Source organism: Buteo buteo, chromosome 13, assembly GCF_964188355.1.
Source record: "Buteo buteo chromosome 13, bButBut1.hap1.1, whole genome shotgun sequence".
In the NCBI taxonomy this organism is placed as follows: Eukaryota; Metazoa; Chordata; class Aves; order Accipitriformes; family Accipitridae; genus Buteo; species Buteo buteo.
In genome coordinates, this window is record NC_134183.1 from 5,009,219 (window position 1) to 5,027,460 (window position 18,242).

General features: G+C 34.2%; 1 protein-coding gene across 1 annotated transcript in view; it reads right to left on the minus strand.

Annotated features, from left to right (window-relative positions):
• SUZ12 (SUZ12 polycomb repressive complex 2 subunit) overlaps positions 1–18,242 on the minus strand; it is a 34,128-nt gene that overhangs the window by 15,042 nt on the left and 844 nt on the right. Inside the window, 7 exon segments of the mRNA XM_075044366.1 lie at positions 2,217–2,319; positions 3,114–3,345; positions 4,779–4,864; positions 7,693–7,742; positions 10,552–10,620; positions 15,410–15,474; positions 15,578–15,624. Coding sequence (XP_074900467.1) covers positions 2,217–2,319; positions 3,114–3,345; positions 4,779–4,864; positions 7,693–7,742; positions 10,552–10,620; positions 15,410–15,474; positions 15,578–15,624 — 652 coding nt within the window.

Here is an 18,242-nt window from a genome sequence, read left to right on the forward strand (position 1 = left end):
TCAACATAGTAAGTATAAATTATGACATTCTCAAAAAAGCAAAGAAAAAATTGCTTTACGTGGACTAGAATGGGTAATTCAAATACGTTAAGCAACATTCTACATTTTCACTTTCTTCCCTATCCTACCCTGCTTCCTCCTATGTAGCAGTTTGTTCAGTGAAGCTTAAGAAATTCTGATTTCTACTGGAATGGCTTTATTTTGTTGCCACTTGCTGAACAACACAGGAGAAGCAAAAAAGAAAAAGCAGTGAATCAAAGCTATAGTCACAGGAAAATGTTTCATGGATACATGTGTTTCAAAGATATCAACACAGATCAGCAAGTAATATCAATTTACAATAAAAACCTCACTTTCCTGAGATTTTGCATTTTTTGTTTTGAGACATTACTTTTGAAGCAATGGCACCGAATTCCTGACAACAGATAAAAAGCTGCAGAAGCATCATTCAAAATAAATGAGTTGTTGCTAAATAGATAAATTCCATGTGAATGTACGCAAACAGTTACACAGTTTGAACTTGGGAATTATGTCTTGCAGAAAAAGGCTGTTTCTGTTTCTAGACCCTTCAGGATTCTACAGTGAGATATTAGAACAGGTAAACTACAGCCTGTCTTTTTCTTTCACATGTGAACTATATTGCAGCAGAAGTATCTCAGCAGAATAAAGTTATAAACACACCAAGTAAGCCATCAGAGACCTTTTGTTCTATTTGGCAGCATCTTGCAAACCACCAACTCCTTCATCAGTTACTCTATTTAGAACAGCAAGAGCTTCAAAAGGTAAAAAAACCCCCAACATATAGAGAAGATAATGGCCTTAGGACAATACTTTACCTAGATCTGCATGATACATATATAATCCTTTCCCAGGCCTGGAGTCTGGGTAAAATAACTTATTTTCCAATTTCTCCATCAAACAGAAGACTGTAACTTCAAGAGGTTGACATATATGAATAGCTTATACTTTACAAAAATACACAAATAATTAATCAAGTTAATAACTTATACTTTGAAGATGGCTTTCCACATAAAGTAGAATTATAAATATTTTTTTAAAAATACAAATTGTTATGCATGATTTGGTTCTGCTGCAAATCAGTGTCACTTATACAGCAGCACAGCTGAAAATGTCCTAGCTTATGTATCATGACTACAAAACACCTAAGGGTTCATACCGTGTTTAGCATATTAAAGTTATCCAGTGGAATTAAGTAATAGAAAAGAACAAAATACTGTCAAGACTAAGATACAGATTCAAGAAAGACATTTCTTAAAAAAACCCTATTCAAAATATATGACTTCCAAAACTCTATTTGGATAAACAACCGTTCTGTCAGAATCACTTGGAGCTATGTTTTAAGCAGCTTTTTCTTGAAGCTATATTTATATTTTTACTAATAAAGCAATTATCTAAATACCTACCTCCACCTGGGATCTATATTTGCCATGGATAAAACTCTTATTTTCATATACTGTATTTTGGCTGTTGCTGGTATTATCTTCTGCAGGACAAACAACTACAATGTTCACTTACTGGTAAATGGTATGCTACTTATCTTCTGAACTATCTAGATTACTCTAAGCTATAGCTACATGTGAGTTCACCCCACTCCACCTTCTTTAAAATATATTAAGTAGTGTCAAGATAACAAATATTAAAATATTTCATCACACTTAAACTACACGACACAGTAAGCCTATTACGATTTTAACTACTTGTTAGATTTCACTGTAGTAATGGAGAACTAATGTCGTCTTTAGGTGCTAGCAGAAAAAGATCTGTGACTGCATCAGCAAGAGCCTGGGCATGGAGAAAATTATGCCACTAAATAGAATGTAAGCAGTAAGTGTATTTCAGAGACTGTTTGTTTTACTTTTTAATTATGCTGTCACTGATCTTTAACAGAACCACAGAAATTACATCTGTCAAAACACTGACAAGGAACAGACAAACTGATGCAGATTAACCAGGAAAATACTCAAGTTCATGGAAAGGAATTATTTACAATTGTCACTGAACAGGTCTCAGTATAAAATGTGCATTATGAAACCTGTAGATTTTTTTTTTTTAAAGACAACAAGCCTAAGATTTTATTGTAAATACCAACTAAAAACGCAGCCAAAGACAGCCAACACTGAAAAGAAAGAACAGATGTAATATTAAACAAATTCCTAACAATTAACAGAAACAATATTTATTTTAAATAGTATTACCTGTTTTTATCAAATACAGTCATTTGTGCTACAAATGTCTTTTCCCCATCTTCACGATTTGAAGAGTTTCTTTTTCTTCTAGCTGGAAGCTCCTCATTGACATCTGTACATAACAAATACGGTATTCAGTTATTATATAAGCACAAATTCAAGAGAACAAACAGCTTCTACGCAATTGTAAAATATAACAGGCTGTTGATTGTCAGATATGTCATACAATAGAAAAGGACATAGTATTTAATGAACAGCTCAACAGCAAGAGAAAGAGCACTTAGCTTAACAGTAATCATATTTTAGATATGTTCAAATATATTCACAGTTTAGTCATATTACTCTGCCAGCATAAAGAATCTGGGATTTGATCGTCTTCCTCTTGTAGCTATAAAATAGTGAGAAAGTTTTTCATTCTACATGCACTCTCCAAGGCTGTAACATTTGTGATGTAACACATCATGTCTTGATAAGTTTAAGAAAATAGCTTTTTAAAAGTTTGTTATTAAGGTATTTTCTTTATTGGCTAGTCATTTAGTTTGTTGAGAAACCATGATAACACCTACAGCTGAGTAGTATTGACTCTGGTGTTGCTGGAGGTTTAATGATAGTCACAGCAACCACAGGGCTCTTACATTATTCACACTCAAACTGTTGCCTCACACCTTCACCATCACACATTAGTAAAAATTGGTGTTAAATTTACATAAAAGCAGAAGGACGCTTTCTAGCTACCAACTGTATTTTAGCCCCATCTTGAAAAAGACTGAAAACAAATGAAAGTCAATTCAGTCACTCATCTATTACTGGCCCTTTTCAGAGTATGACCTATGCCGTACATCAAGACAACTGTGTATGCGTCTACAGGATAAACTTTGTAAAGACATATTTAAAGACTGAAGTTACCAATGTTTTCATTAGTTTCACCATTGATCAGTCCATTAAACTCTCTTCTTCCTGGGCGAGTTACTCTGAATAACAATGAGTAAGACTTCACCATATGGCTGTTGCTTGGTTCAAACTCATTGCTGGAAACTGCAAGTGATGGGAAGTTGCCTGGTTTTATTTGGCTGAGGTCTGGGTTTAAAGGCACCTGCTTTTTACCTGTAGGAACCTGTCTTATCGGACAACTGACATCCTGTAAGAAAACAAGAAAGCTAACGTTTAGGTTTTTAGAATACAAAGTAAAGACATTAAGTGTTAAAATTCATATCATTTATGAATTGTACTTGTCCTGCCATCTTTTTGAAAATATGATGCAAATAAAAAAATCTGGAATAACAATCCCAGATTTTAAACGTAAAAACCAGATATTTGAAAGTGTAAATAAAACTGGCATTTTATAACCACTTCTGGCAGCAGCCATCTTTCTCTAAGTGATTAAATTAATACTAACATGAGGCACTCAGAAAGATTGTAGAACAGTCATTAATAGTAATTTAATTCTGTTTACCTAAAGAAATTAAATGTTTTGGTTATACATATATTTCAAGGGCTTCCTATCTTCTCCTTCCAATATTACAAAGTGCACTTTGCGCTATCTGGGAGATAAAGAACCACTTACCTAGGATTTATTATATTCAGTATCTCTCAAATAGATCATTGAACACTGTGTAGTATTGGAAAAACAAGGCAAGATGGCCTAAGCATGAAACTTGCAGCAAAACATTTCAAATAACCATCAGCACCTCCTGCTTTTTACAATATTTATCCATGCTATACCAAGTAACAAAATTGGCTACAACAATATTAACTCTTAAAAACATGTCAAAACAGTTTAACATTCTTAGGCAATATACACAAAGTTCTGACTGCAAATCTTTCCCTTTTTGGTTAAAAATTACAGCATGCATTACTGAGCCTCCCATATTCCCATAGCTGTGAAGATAATTTGCCAACTGGTGTGAAACAAACATAGCTAAAACAGCAAGCAAATTCAAAGATGCTTAAAAAAAAAAAAAAGGAGATTAAAATTGTTTATGATTCATACTAGCTAAAATCTGCAGTAATTGAGATGATCAATGTAAAAAACATAGGTACAGAAAAAGCAAGGAAAGAGACAAGACCTGGCAGATAACTGGGGAATTCAAAACAATTACAACTTGTTCCTTTTTATTTCTAAACTCTAAAAGGCATAGACTATTTTATGATTTTGTGATTGCCTGGTTTACTTAAGCCTCTAGACATCACAACAGAATTAATAGTTTAATGATGTGATACAAAAAAATTGAAGTAAAAATAGAAGTGACTGAAATTCACGAGTGAATCTGACTCACAAGCAAGCTAAATTCAATGAAGAAAGCTGAATTTTTTTTTAATTTCCAGTTATTTCTCACAAAGCAGAGCAAAATCCACATATATATATATATATGTTTGCTTCTTAAGAATTCCTTACCCAGTCAATAGAAACCAACTTGAACAGCTTAGTTCTTAAATTTAAAGACTAAATTAATCTCAACAGAAGCATCATTTCACCATTACCTTGTTGCATGGCAATGTTAATTAAATGTTCCAGAATCAGGTAAACATTTTGGTTTAATATATATTAATAGTTTGACAAATAATTTTTACCTTTCGTTTCTTGTGGCAAACTTTCACAAGCAGTACTTCCAGGGTTACAGAATTTTGTTCATTCTCTGAGTTTTGTGATGGCTTATCTAAACAGAAATATATTTTAAGTTCTGAAAAAGTGAAGATTTATTCAATGGTGTAAATCCACCTGTAATTACTTTTTAACCATAGGTACCTCCAGGCACAAAGACCTCTAGTCAAATTCTAAGTTTCAATTCTCCCCAAACTTACTGCAAATTCCCACTTGAGAATATATCCTACCCTAACTATTCTAATACTAGCCGATTAAAAAGCACAATTGATCTCCAATGTTTAAAAGAGTAAGCTTGCTACGTCTGGTACTGCCAAAACCATTTTATAGCAGAGAAAAACGATACAGGTAGGTTTAAGGAAAGTCAGAACACACTAATAACAGATGAGTCAAATTATTTCCTGTAATTTTTTTCTGTACAGCTTGCAAACCTAGAATTTGGTTTGCATCAAAACTTAAGATCCAGATGCTATCAGATAGGAAAACAAAACGAAATGAAAAAAAAAAAAAAGCCTTTAAAGATTATTCAAGGTTAAGTATATGCACAATAGCTGTTAAAGGACTCTTGGAAAAACCTGAAAAAATCTTAGAAAATAAGACTTGGCTTCACAGTCTCTGCACTATAAATTTCCTAGAGCCTGGAATCTTCAAAACAGCTACTACCAGCAGTATGATCAGCAAAGCCAATTAAGAACTGCCTTACAAAATAAATTTCACTATATAGTAAGAGAACCTTTCGTCATGTGAATTCATGTTTATCTGGAAATGTGCCCTCATATAGAAAAAGAAAAGGAAGATAAATCTTGATTATATATCTAGTTAAAAACAGTTTGTGGAAGAAGTTCTGAAAAAAAATGATCAGCTAAAACTGAGTGAATCTATAAGAAGTTATTTCTGCTCTTTTAAAATCTTACAAATATCATTATGGGCTTAAGTTAAAAAGCACAATGGCTTCACCTTCGTCCATGTCACAAAGAATCTGACATTCAATTAAATACTTTGTTATGCTCATCAGATATAAAGAGCAAAGCATAGTAAAGACAACATAACCCATGTCTCCTCACTTGCTTTCCTCCTGATAGCATATCCACATTGAACAAGCTTAATGTGTTTCAGTTGAGAGAGCGTTCTGGTAACTCATCTACAGACACTAGCAGTTTTATGAAACAAAGGATTTTTTTTTTTTTTACTGTAAACTTGAGAATTTAGAAATCTTCTTAGCAAATACAGCAACTCAGGGGAGGGAGGAGAACCCAACCAAAACTCCACCACCCTCTCAGTTTCAAGAGTTTCTAACATAATTTATATCCAGACAAAGAAGCATATTTATTGTGCCAGGTTCATTAATTTAAATATTTTCTATATTTAATATTCACTATAGCATACATCACTTATGTTAGTGATATCCTTTTCTATGGTACAAATGACCATCAGGCTTTCACTATATGTAGTACTTGCTTGAAGTGAAAGGTTTTTATAGTTACCAGTAGAGTTGCGTCGTCTAAACATTCAAAAACACACAGAAAGTCAATTATATTAACATCTTTAATATCTACTACAGACCATATCTGTGTAAGACCATACCGTAATAGAAAAGCAAGGTCTGCCAGCAAAATCTATGGAACCACTATCCTATCCACTAGGTATTTTAAGTTCCATATGTGAGGTTTACTACTATGTACTGTCCCAGAAGGAATAGATTTTTAAATTACATATTTGAAATTAAGACACATCTGCATACCCTTTCCTCCACCTTTATTATCTATTCTTATCACCAGCTGCCCAAAACTCCTTATCTTTTGTGGTTTCTCAGCATAAATACCAAAAGCAACATACAACATGAAGTTCCTCAGAGCAGAAACAAGATGAATGCTATCCACTGAGACCAGCAGTATTTTGAAGTTCCAGAAGCAGCGTGTTCCTAATCTACAGATTTGAAGAACTTTCTCAAAATAATATTACAGTTTAATAAAGAAGCAATTCTGAAATCTAGACATTTGTAACTTTAACTTTCAAACATCTTACTGAACAGATCTGGTTAAGCACAAGAGATCTTTAAGGGCACTTTAAGCGAACCTAACTTCCATAAAAAAAGTACAAAACCTGTTACATGAATTTTATTAGCTTTTACATCCAAAGACTAAGATGCCATTCAGAATATTTTTAACTGAAAAATTAGAAACACTGCTTTATTTTAATAGATAAACAGCTAGGGTTTTTTCCAGGGAAGTAAAAAGACGGTTAATTTACCCATGCCCATACAGCACAAAGCATGTCACTTCTGCTTTCGTTAAAGGAACAGAACCCTTCGTGCTGGTCTAGGAAATCCAATATTCCGATTTTGAGAGGTAAAGCCTTGTGTGTATAAAAGACGCAATAGAATGACTGCAAATCACTAATACATGATTTCCATTGCTTTTATAATCGCTGACATGGCCTTTGCCTCATTTCTAGGCTCTACCTGATAAAATTTATTCTCATGCTTCTATTTTAAATTAAAAAACACTGCATCGTCCAACTATTTGAAGGCTGAGGGTTTTTTTTTAAAGCTACTTCAAATACACCAAAGACACACTCCCATAAAATCACTTTCTTCAGGAGCTCCTCAAGGTCTGTTTCAGTTTGAATGGATGATGCCTTGAAGTATTTCTCAAAGACACTGTTTTGACTAAAACCCCAGAAGGCTTATCTGCTTAACGTTACAATTATGCTAAGTGTTATTGAAAGTGTTGGAACTAATGGGACAGTCTGAACTTAAACAAGTTAAAATCTTCATCCAAACAGCAGAGATTCAAAATATTCCAATATTCCCCTCAAAGATCTATACTAATTTCAAAGGTGCTATACAAATTAACAGTATAATGAATGAATTCGCAAACATACCATTTTTATGGAAGAACCCAGTAAACGTAAGTTGCAAATGAGCAGACAAGCTAAACAGAAAAAAGAAAGGAAATGTTAGAACAAGTAAGTATTTTCTTCTCACAACAGCCACTCCACTCTACTCACTGATGTTCAGGACAGGCCTACACAAGAGGCAGAACTTGTAATGAACCGGTCCATCTTTCTGACTTGCAAACTGCCTGGATACAGCAGTTGCAATTGAGGCAAAGTTGTAGACCAGTTTTCTCTTTACAGGCTGATTCTCTCTATGTATTCTGTGACTTGATACGTTAAAAAAACTCAACAAAGTAGAGGTTTAAACACTACAGTAGAAGGGCATTGTCTGAGGACATGAGATCTTGCCTTCACAGGCAGGCAAACACATTTCCTAGACATTCATCAGCAAGAGACAAGTTTTGGTGGATATTTTCTAGAACTTCAGCCTGACCCATATACTTGGAATAGATTTTTTTTTTTTAAAAACAAGTATTTTAAGTTTGTTAAGCAGAGTCTTTACAATGGGAAAGCTACAGCCTTAGAAATAAAGATTATCAGTCACATCAAGTCCCTATCATCCATAACATATGCAATCAAAATAATAATTGCATCTATTTTGTTTCACCACGCTGCAACTCATAGCCTAGACTATTCTGCTGACCATAGACCCATATTATTTCCAATTGTTATATTCAGAACACATTTTGGCTTAAAGCAAGTATTCAAGAACCTTGATTAAAATGGGTCTCAAAACCATGTAGTATTTCTGAAGTACATAGTATTGAACAAAATATCATGTTACACTAGAACACCAGATACAATTTTGAGCACCTTCACGGACTTCTCAGGAAGATACAACCTGACATTCAACATCTATTTTTAAACACAAACATTCCCAAGAGCACCAAGATGATTAGTCAAAGTGCCCAACAGCTTGAGCATTCAAAAGATTGCATCTATACCAACTTGCATCATGCATCCATGTTACTTTTCCAGACCAATTCTAGACTAAAGTATATTTTCTAATAGTTTTGAAAGCACAAAACCCACACGAATCAATAATCGGACTATTTGTTTTCAACATGGTCCTTATCCTTAAAAAGGGAATATTTACCTAGCAAGTATCCACAATATATGGAGCAAAAGATAATTAAGAAAAATAATATACAGTAAATCTATAAAACCTCTTAGAACACAAATTTTACAGATTTGTTTCAGACTAAATTCTATCTAGCACGGTTGCCTCTGAGGTAATCTAATTATTTGCAAACACTATGGAAAAAGAACAGCTGGTTAAAAACCAAGCAAAAAAATATCTCAACAGGTCTTCACACATTCCAGCAACGTAGGTGTCTTTAAAATGTCTGGTTTTGTTTTAAAATTTCCAGAATGCTTTGCATTTCATCATCTATTCAGTATGTTAAATAGAATTATATTGGCAAATTATCTACAGTCTTTCTACCAAAAAAGAACACAAAGCCAACCTGCAGGACTAAAATGGATCTCTGACTGAATTGTATAGATTGGAACAAAATTATTCTGTAAGTCTTACCATGGATTGCTTCATTTCCATCATACATACTTTCACAAAAAGCTTAGGTGTTTAACTAATTCATACAGAAAGAATACAATTTTTAACAAATTGTTATGGTCATCATCTATCACACTCAAGCATCACAAACACATTGTATGCCACATCACTTCTCAGTGAATAAGCTTTTCATACCATTTTATTTCAGCACTAGGAAATGCATCAAGAAACAACAAACCAGGCATATTTGCTATGCCTTCTCATTGCCATCATTACAAAGACAGGCTAAGATGAAAATGAACTGAAATGCATCATTCCCAAGTTTCACATCTCTGCCGAACTTTGACTTTTGACAAGTACAATGTCAAATTCAGCAAGAGTTCAGTATTTGTTTCTGAAGCACAGTAGTGAGACCTAGTAAAATATGACTTGTAACCAACATTTAAGTGTGTTACATAATTTGAAGTAAACTCTTGTGGAAAAAAGAAAATTAACATGACAAAACCAATAGGTACACCAGTATAAAGGTAATTACTATTTCACAATTAGAATTCAGAGTAAGCCGCCCCCAAATGACAATTTCATACGGGATTAATACTTGAAATTATCTATTTGTTAAAGAGGGAACACTGTTATTCAGTTAGAACTATGCAAAGGTTCAACATGAGATATGTGTGGGGTCAGACCGCAAGAAAAATCTCAGAACATGCAATATTTCTCACAAGAAAATTAGAAGGGAAAACTGTAAGCTTTACAGCCTTTAATGAAAACATTTTATAACTAGTTACCCTATTATGGCTTGAGATGGGTAAGATCTTTTAAATACTGTTAGAATTTTCAGGGTTTTTTTGTTTTGGTTTGGTTTTTTTTGTTGTGGTTGGTTGGGGGTTTTTTAACGTAACTATGAACATAAGGTTAAAAATAGCAAGTATACAACCACATAAACACCAAATAATATAACTTCATGGTATTTTCCCAAATCTGCCTTTTTTTTTTTTATTCCAGCACACACAGATTAGTTACTGACATAACTGACAATCTTAAAAAAAAAATTAAGGCAAATACCTATTTGAGGCTTCTATACACATTTGAAGAGACAGCATGACGAATATTGAAAATTTATCCTGATACTGCTTTTCTCTAAGTTTTTAAGTAACCACCACACATACACACATTTTAAGATTCTGAAAGCACCATTTCAAACACTAACTACCTTGCTTCTAATAATTACTCTTCATCACTTTCATTTTATCAATCAAAAAGACTTGTGATTTAGCATATGCATGTGTTCATTTGTACACACATACACAAATATACATGCAGGACAGTACCTGTGAGATTCTTGTTCTCCCTTCATTTTCTCTACTTTTGATAGCATGTCATCTACTTTGAATGTTTTCCTATGAAGAAAAAGCAGAAAGAATAGTTTCGCATAGCCACTATTCCCATAACATATAACAAGAAAATTTATTCAGTCTAAATTTTGACTTGGTTTTCAATCTTAAACTGTCTATGTATAAAAATTTAGCCTTCTGTTCAGAAAGCACCCTTTTTATACCTTTTTAGGGACACAGCTGTAATCCTGCTTCTCAAGCAGTATCAAAATAATACAAAGAATTAAAACCAGACCTTTCAGAAGTAATCCTAATGCTCATTAGAAGTGTCATTTAACAGCACCATATGCAAACCTTGCAATGAACATGTCTAACCACATTTCAGCTTTGGTCAAAGAAAATCTTCCCATTTTAGTGACACTTATACCTACTAGGAATTTACGTCTCAGCTCTTCAGTCATTACTATTGTAATCTTGATAATAATAATGAAAAACACTTAAAACCTTATCTGACAAAACAGATAAAAATCTAATTATAAAAAAACCCCTTCTTTCTCCACAAATTTATATTAAATGGACACAATACAAAGAACAACAAATTCTGAAGCTGCTTCTAGAGCATGCTTACAGGAAACAGGGGATGACGACAACAATCAATGACAACAATGTCATAGAAAATAATCACTTCAAATCATTTCTCTCCGTAATTCTGACATCAGTCTGTTCACGCTCATATGTTCAGCCTGTTCTACCATACACACAATTTAATGTTCACTGCTAAATAAAGTTCCCTCATGAACAGAAGTTACTCAATAGTTTCCAGAAGAGCCTTTCAATTTTTCTTTAAAGGAAAATTAGTGCTTGGACCTAGATGCCAACAAAACTGCACTACACTAGATGACAAAGCAAGAACTGTGAGGGCATCCTTCCTTTACATTTATAGCTTAGAAAAATGAACCAAGGAGAACATAAGCTGTTGCCAAATACTGGATTTCTTGGGGGGGGGAACAACAACGACATGCTCTGGGGAAGTAACGCATCTGAATGATTTAGTTACAAATCACATGGTGGCTAAATGGTAGCACTGGACAAGAAACACTACACAAGTACAGGGCTGCAGTCAGATAACAAGGAGAAAAATAATCATGATTTGTGTAGCAAACAGTCACTGATTCAAAGCTCTATTCAGACTAAGGTCCACAGAGATGACAGATTCAAGGACTACACGAAAATGTGGGATTATCAAAATGAACATTGAAACGCTCAGCTTTAAAGCAAGAGATGTTAAGAACAGAGGAATTTGTTGAAAGTTTCAGATTCTAAGGTAAAAAAGTCTCTGCGCACACTCTGCCCAAACTCGTCAAAATCAGCCATGGTTCTGCAGAACAGCAAGTAGCACACTTATCTTTAGGAGGCTTTCTTCAGACTAAAGAATTGCTTAAAACAGCTCTAGATCAAAGTTATGTCATAATCGCAATATGAGCCAGAAACCAGCTAAGAGACAAACATGTTTCAGGAATGGGAGAAAGTTTAACAATCTTTCATAAAATATACTAATATCTGACACAGCTTGCATTTAATATTTGTGAGCATTGTTGATCCAAAAAGAACAATGACACAACCTTTCCTAATTTCAAACTCAGGTTAGTCACAAGAAGAGCCCTCCTAAAAAAATCTTTCAGAAAAACTAAAAATAGCAATCAAAAAACCCATTAAATCAAAATTATTGCCTTTGAAGATAACTTGTAAGAACATAAAAAAATTACAGAAACTCCTTTAAACTGAATTACTATTTTTATGTTACCATGTTCCCATGCATAACAGACAAAATTAAGTTTTTGTAATAACCATCCCCAACACCCAGGATTTTCAAGACAGCATTTACTTGTGCTACTTGTGCTACAAGTATGCGCATCTTGCGCATTCCTTTCTCCACCCACTCTTATTCCAGTCAAGCACAGTAATAATTAACAAAGTATTAGAAGTCACATCACACCATGCCATTACTCTGCCAATAAATAAAAAAATTATTCCTTTATCCAAATACTGTGTGGGAAGCAACTTTTAATAACAGTTAGTAACTTCTTTCCAACACCATCATTTGGTCTAATAATATAGTAACCTGAAGACAGACCCACAGGCGGAAAGCCCATTTCAGTTCTCCATCAAGTATCACTTGACCAAAGCATATTACCTCTCCAATGATAAGCAGCAACTTCAATACTTTTGTAGTCCAAGTTGACACATGCCCATTAACTTATTCCCTATCACCATTTCTCTATACTCGAAGCATTCTGGTCTTTATAAACACTTTCTAAGTATTAAACATACGGACCAACAACAATGGATAATTTGTTGGTAAAAATGCAGATTTACTTCCCTACCTCCAAGTGATATATTTGTCTGGCATTTTTCTCAGACTACCGCAGAGCTAGAGATAAAAGATGTGGAGCTATAACTATTATTGTGATAGGTAAGTTCTATAAAGTTTGCACATAACTTCTTTATATTTTACATATGATACTATTTACTGAAATGGCAATCAAAACAATGATCAGCAATTTAAAAATGGCAGAATTAAGAAGTTCTATGGGAATAAATAAATATACATGTACAGTCACAGTCCACATAAGCAGACAAACAGTGATGCAGTTCTGAAAGATACTTCTTTGCAAAGAGAACTCTACTAACATTTTCACTGAAGCTAGGTACATAAATTTTTCCTAGTATAGGCCTCAGGAAGATCTTCTACTCTAGTTCAGATATTCTTCCTCTTTTAAAGCTGCTTTTTCACCAGAATAACAGGATCGCATACCTTAAGCATTTCTTTTGAATGAAGAATGGCAATTAAGGTCTCGTGCACATTTGAAAACATTTACCAGCACAGATCAGCAAACAACTATCCTGCTAACCTCCTCTGGAAGTTCAGTTGAGACTGTTCTGCCACTACATCTAAGTAGTCCAAACTACCTTTAAACTACAACTTTTGTGGTTTTAACTAGGCTGAAAGAGAAGGACCACAGTACAGATAGACCATGGAAAGGTGGGAGGGGGGAACCCGGGGAGAACACCACACTTCTTTGCAATTATTTTCTGTTTTTTCACCTCAACTAAGCTAGCTCACTTCTGTTGCGTTATTGTGTTTTTATAAAGAAAACATACTGAAATGTTTTACTTAATCCTCCTAGACCTAATTACCAGAATGATTTCAATAAGTCAGCACTGTCAGAAAACTAGTGAGTGAAATGGCTATTAATCTGCCTGTTACTAGAACACCAACTAACCAAAATCATAGCTCTAAAACAAAGCATTAAGGGAACTAGTAAAAATCAGTATGTTTCAAAGAGAAACTAAGCATTACTTGTGCAGTTGAATTTGAACTGGAATTTGGAACAGTGGACAACACAATATACATGCAAAGTACCACTTCTTGTTCCCCAGCAACTACAACAGATATCCAAAGAAACAGATTCAGGCAAAAACATACGAATTCAATCAAATATAGTTAATATAAGTTATAAGCAAGAACCTCCTTTTGCACAGTTCTAGTTAAAAAAAAATTAAATTAAAAAACCAAAGCACCCTGAACATTATTTCTTAAAAATTTGGCATTGCTCTGGTTTAAAATAAGCCATCAATTCACATTGGTAACTTTTGTAAAAAAAAATAAGCAGCAACTTATAGTTTAAAAAAAAATAAATCTGATCTCTATCTATCCTAAGTACCTGAAGTTGTACATTATGGATTCAGTTTTAAGAAAAAGTTATATTGTCGCATCAAAGCTAATGGCAAGAACATTAAACAATATCAAAGAGATCCAAGAATATCAAGTGTAGCTTCTTTAATTTAAATAAAAATGTGCAAATTCTATTGCTCAACAAATCATTCAAATACTACCTTCCTTAGATACAAATATAGTTTAAATTAGATTTGTCAGCATAATCTGATTTTATTGCTATTCCTTATGCGTTCATGATTAAGTATTTCAGTTCCACAGCAACTGTTTCCAAGTGATAAGATCTTTAGCGTTAAAATATTTTAAAATAAGTGTTCAGGCTACAAAAAAAATCCAAAGTGTAACAAATGATCTTCAGTGAGGGGGGAAGTAACTGAAAGGATTCTGCTAATAAATAATGTACACTGCACTTTTCACTCTGCAGTATTTATATATTTTAAAGTCTATTGACGTGCAGCTGTAGCACCTCACATGACAGGAATGACTATTTTGCAATGGCAAAACTGGAGCCCATTTCTCAGATGTATTCAGTTCAAAGCAACCTTTTTAAAGTGTTTGCTGGATTTTTTGTAAAATCCTATAAACTGACCTCCTTCATTTTTCAGCTTTTAAAATAATTACAGAAATAATTACTGGATCTTTCCAAAACTAATTAACAAAACCAAAAGTTTTGTTTGGTTTTTTTGTGTTTTCCTTTCTTAAATAAGCAGTTAGGTTACAGTTTAAAATCAAATGTTTCATATCATTATGATCAAGCAACATTGATTACAAGAGTTCAGATGTTACACAGTTTTGTTTGTTTTTTTAAGACGTTCTCCCCCAAAACAGAAAACAAACATGGGAGAATTAGTTAGGATTCTGCAGATAATTATCCACATTCGAGTACTCCCAGTTTCAACAGAAGCCACAAGCATAAAGTCACACACACCCTTAACGTAGCAGAGAAGTTCTTGGGTCTCAGAAATCAACTGTAACGTGATTTATGCATTTTTTAATTCTTCAAAAAGAAACGGTCATGTTTTGCACACCTCGTAAAAAGAGGAGGTCACCCTCCACTATTTTTCAGACTTCTGCTACTTTATTAACTTTTTAGGATTACTTTTCAAGAAACGATTTTACCTTTTGATATTTGTTCGGGAGTTTCTGTGGGACATGTAAGTGAGAGTCCTGTGCAAAAATATTGGCTGCAGAGGAAGAAAAAAAAAAAAAAAAAAAGAAAAAGGTTATGGTTTAATTAAAATTTCCTGCAAGTCCAAAGTAAAGGAGTGATAAAGACCAATTACTCACTGCTATTAGATTCCGGGTACGTAGAAATCTGTATATCTGTGTCGGTTCTAAGAAAAAGAAACACATGTTATCCGATATAGCTTATACCTCCAGAAAGACAATCTTATAATGATAAAAAAGTATCTAATTTAGCACATTGATTTTTTTTAACAATTATCACAAAAGTCATCATTTAAGCGAAGCATCACAATGTCCAAATAACTCCATGTTAACAAGTCAAAAGTTACTCCATCTACTGTATAACACAAAGCAACTTCTTGTTTAAACTACCATAAATCAGTAGTCACAACTCAACTATGACTGCTCTTGCTTTCCACAAAATGTTTCTTACAGGCTTTATATCATGAAAGGGCAGAAAAAATATCTCAGCATATTACAACCTATTGTCAAATAGGTAAGTTTTGTTCACAAAGTTAATGAATATATCTGATATGATACCAAAATAGTATACTAAATTTACATAGTCGGTCAATTTGGTATCTGATTGTTTTATCCTTCTGGAAGGTACCAAGGTCACTTGCACAAGGTACCAAAACAAGAATAGGGACTGTGAATTGACTAGGACAGATAATGGATCATTCTAAGCTAGGAAATCCATTTCCAAAACCTTTTCCATTCAGAGGATCAGAAAAACATTGATTCTGGTAAAGCAACTACTGTTTCAAAGTGCAAAAAGAGGGAGGATAATACAGCCATACGCAATACTGACATGAAAGGGTAGCATCATTTGAAATAGGTGTAGTAACCAAAGTTCAAAAGATCAAGACCTGCCTACAGAAAAGAGGACCTTCAGTTTAGTTTTAACCAATTCAGTTAAATCAGGACAAAAAAGGTTTTTGTCTGGATCAGGTTATATCTAACAAGAATTCCAATCTAAGCTGAAATACACCGGTTTTAAACTGAAATAGAAGCCAGCTTCACTAGTTAACATCAGCAAGAAACTTGGAAATTACTTGATAAAACACATTAAGTGGAGAGAAAAAGACAGAGAACGGAGAATGTCTTGATGCCCACGCTAAGGATGCTAACACTGCCTCCATTTCCCACATGAGGAAAACAAACAACTACCCCTTTTTTAAGAAATATGAAACTTTATTTTCATATGACTGCAAAACACTTATTTCAAGTAGCTGGAAATCTTATTGTAATTTATGGAATTCTGCGATTAGAACTAAAAAAAGGACAGCTTTTTATATCCTTTATCCCTTTTTAAAAATTTGATTCAGCTTTACTTCTACACTTATGAATGTCAGACCCCAAAGAATCTACTTGTAGAGACACATATTATTATTAGAGATGAAAATCTTAAAATGATCCCAGTATTTCCTTTCAGAAGCCTGATGAAAACCAGTAAAATTCTGCTTAATGCAAATTATCATAATAAAAATCCATATTTTTCAAACCAAGATAAAAGACAGAAAAGAAAGAAATTAAGAAACACGCACTTTGCGAGAAAGTGAAAATACAGAGCAGTCACAACTGTTAAAGAAACAACACGGGTTTTTTAGTCTCAAAAAACCCCATGACATAATTATAATTTAGAAACGTATGAAAGCATTACATTACATTCACAAGGATGTAATTTAAAGACAGTGATTTGTTGCTTCAACTTTACTTTTCCCAAGTAGAAAAATTCTAAACCACACTTTTCAACCTGCAGACAGACACATGTTTCACAAGCCCATGTTACTCAGCAAAAGCTTAAAATAAACCTTTATCTTTTTCTAGCATATGACCTTGAAAAGGGACAAAAACATTCAGGAAGAATGTGATTCGATACTACATGCATTAGGATTTTTTAAATCCAATATTTAGTTATTGCAGTTTTCCCGTAATATTCACGCTACAAAGTTAACGCTCTGTACATGAGACATTTGCACTGTAACTTACTCTTGATCACTACCTGCACTACTCTATGCTTCTCTTGTCTGACAGACTGAGGCATGGGCAAGACAGTTTTTCCCCCACCTCAGACAGAGACTGGGCAAACCTCTTAAAACTCATTTGCCACTTGACCTATTTGCCGCACAGTATTTATTGAATATATAGCTTTGTTAACAGGGCTAAGGTTCAAAGGACTCCACATTATTAAGGATCTGAGACACCACCAAAAACTCCAACGCTTTCTCAAACACTGTCACTGTCTATAGCAAGTGAGTGCGACCAGTGACAGCACCGATCCCAGAACCGGATCATGTATTTAGCAAGGCAGTAGAAATTTCTTTCAAATCCTAGCAATTGCACAGAAATCTTTTCTGGACAACGGAAGCTTGTTGCTACACCGTGCTTTTGAATCAGATTTCCATAAACAACTTTCTGCTGCATCCAAGGGGATTCTCCTCCTATCTGGAAGCACCACAGGGTGATGCATGGGTCACAAAGGTCAATTTCCAATAGGAAATCTCAACTAAGGGACAATTATTGCCAGACAAAGAAAAACCAAGTACAGTGAAGTCTTAATCACATCCTGCCCCTGAAAGGGGCTCGAAAGGCAGCCGCCAAAGAGGGAAGAGCCTCCTCCTTCCCAACTCCCCAGTGCCTCCAAGGGCTGTTAGAGGAGGGAAGGGAACCAGCCACCCCGAAAGCCTGACGGGAACTGTGACTGAGAAACCAAGTTCATCGGCTGGGCGCAGACACACACCCCCGCCCTCCACCCACCGGGCCC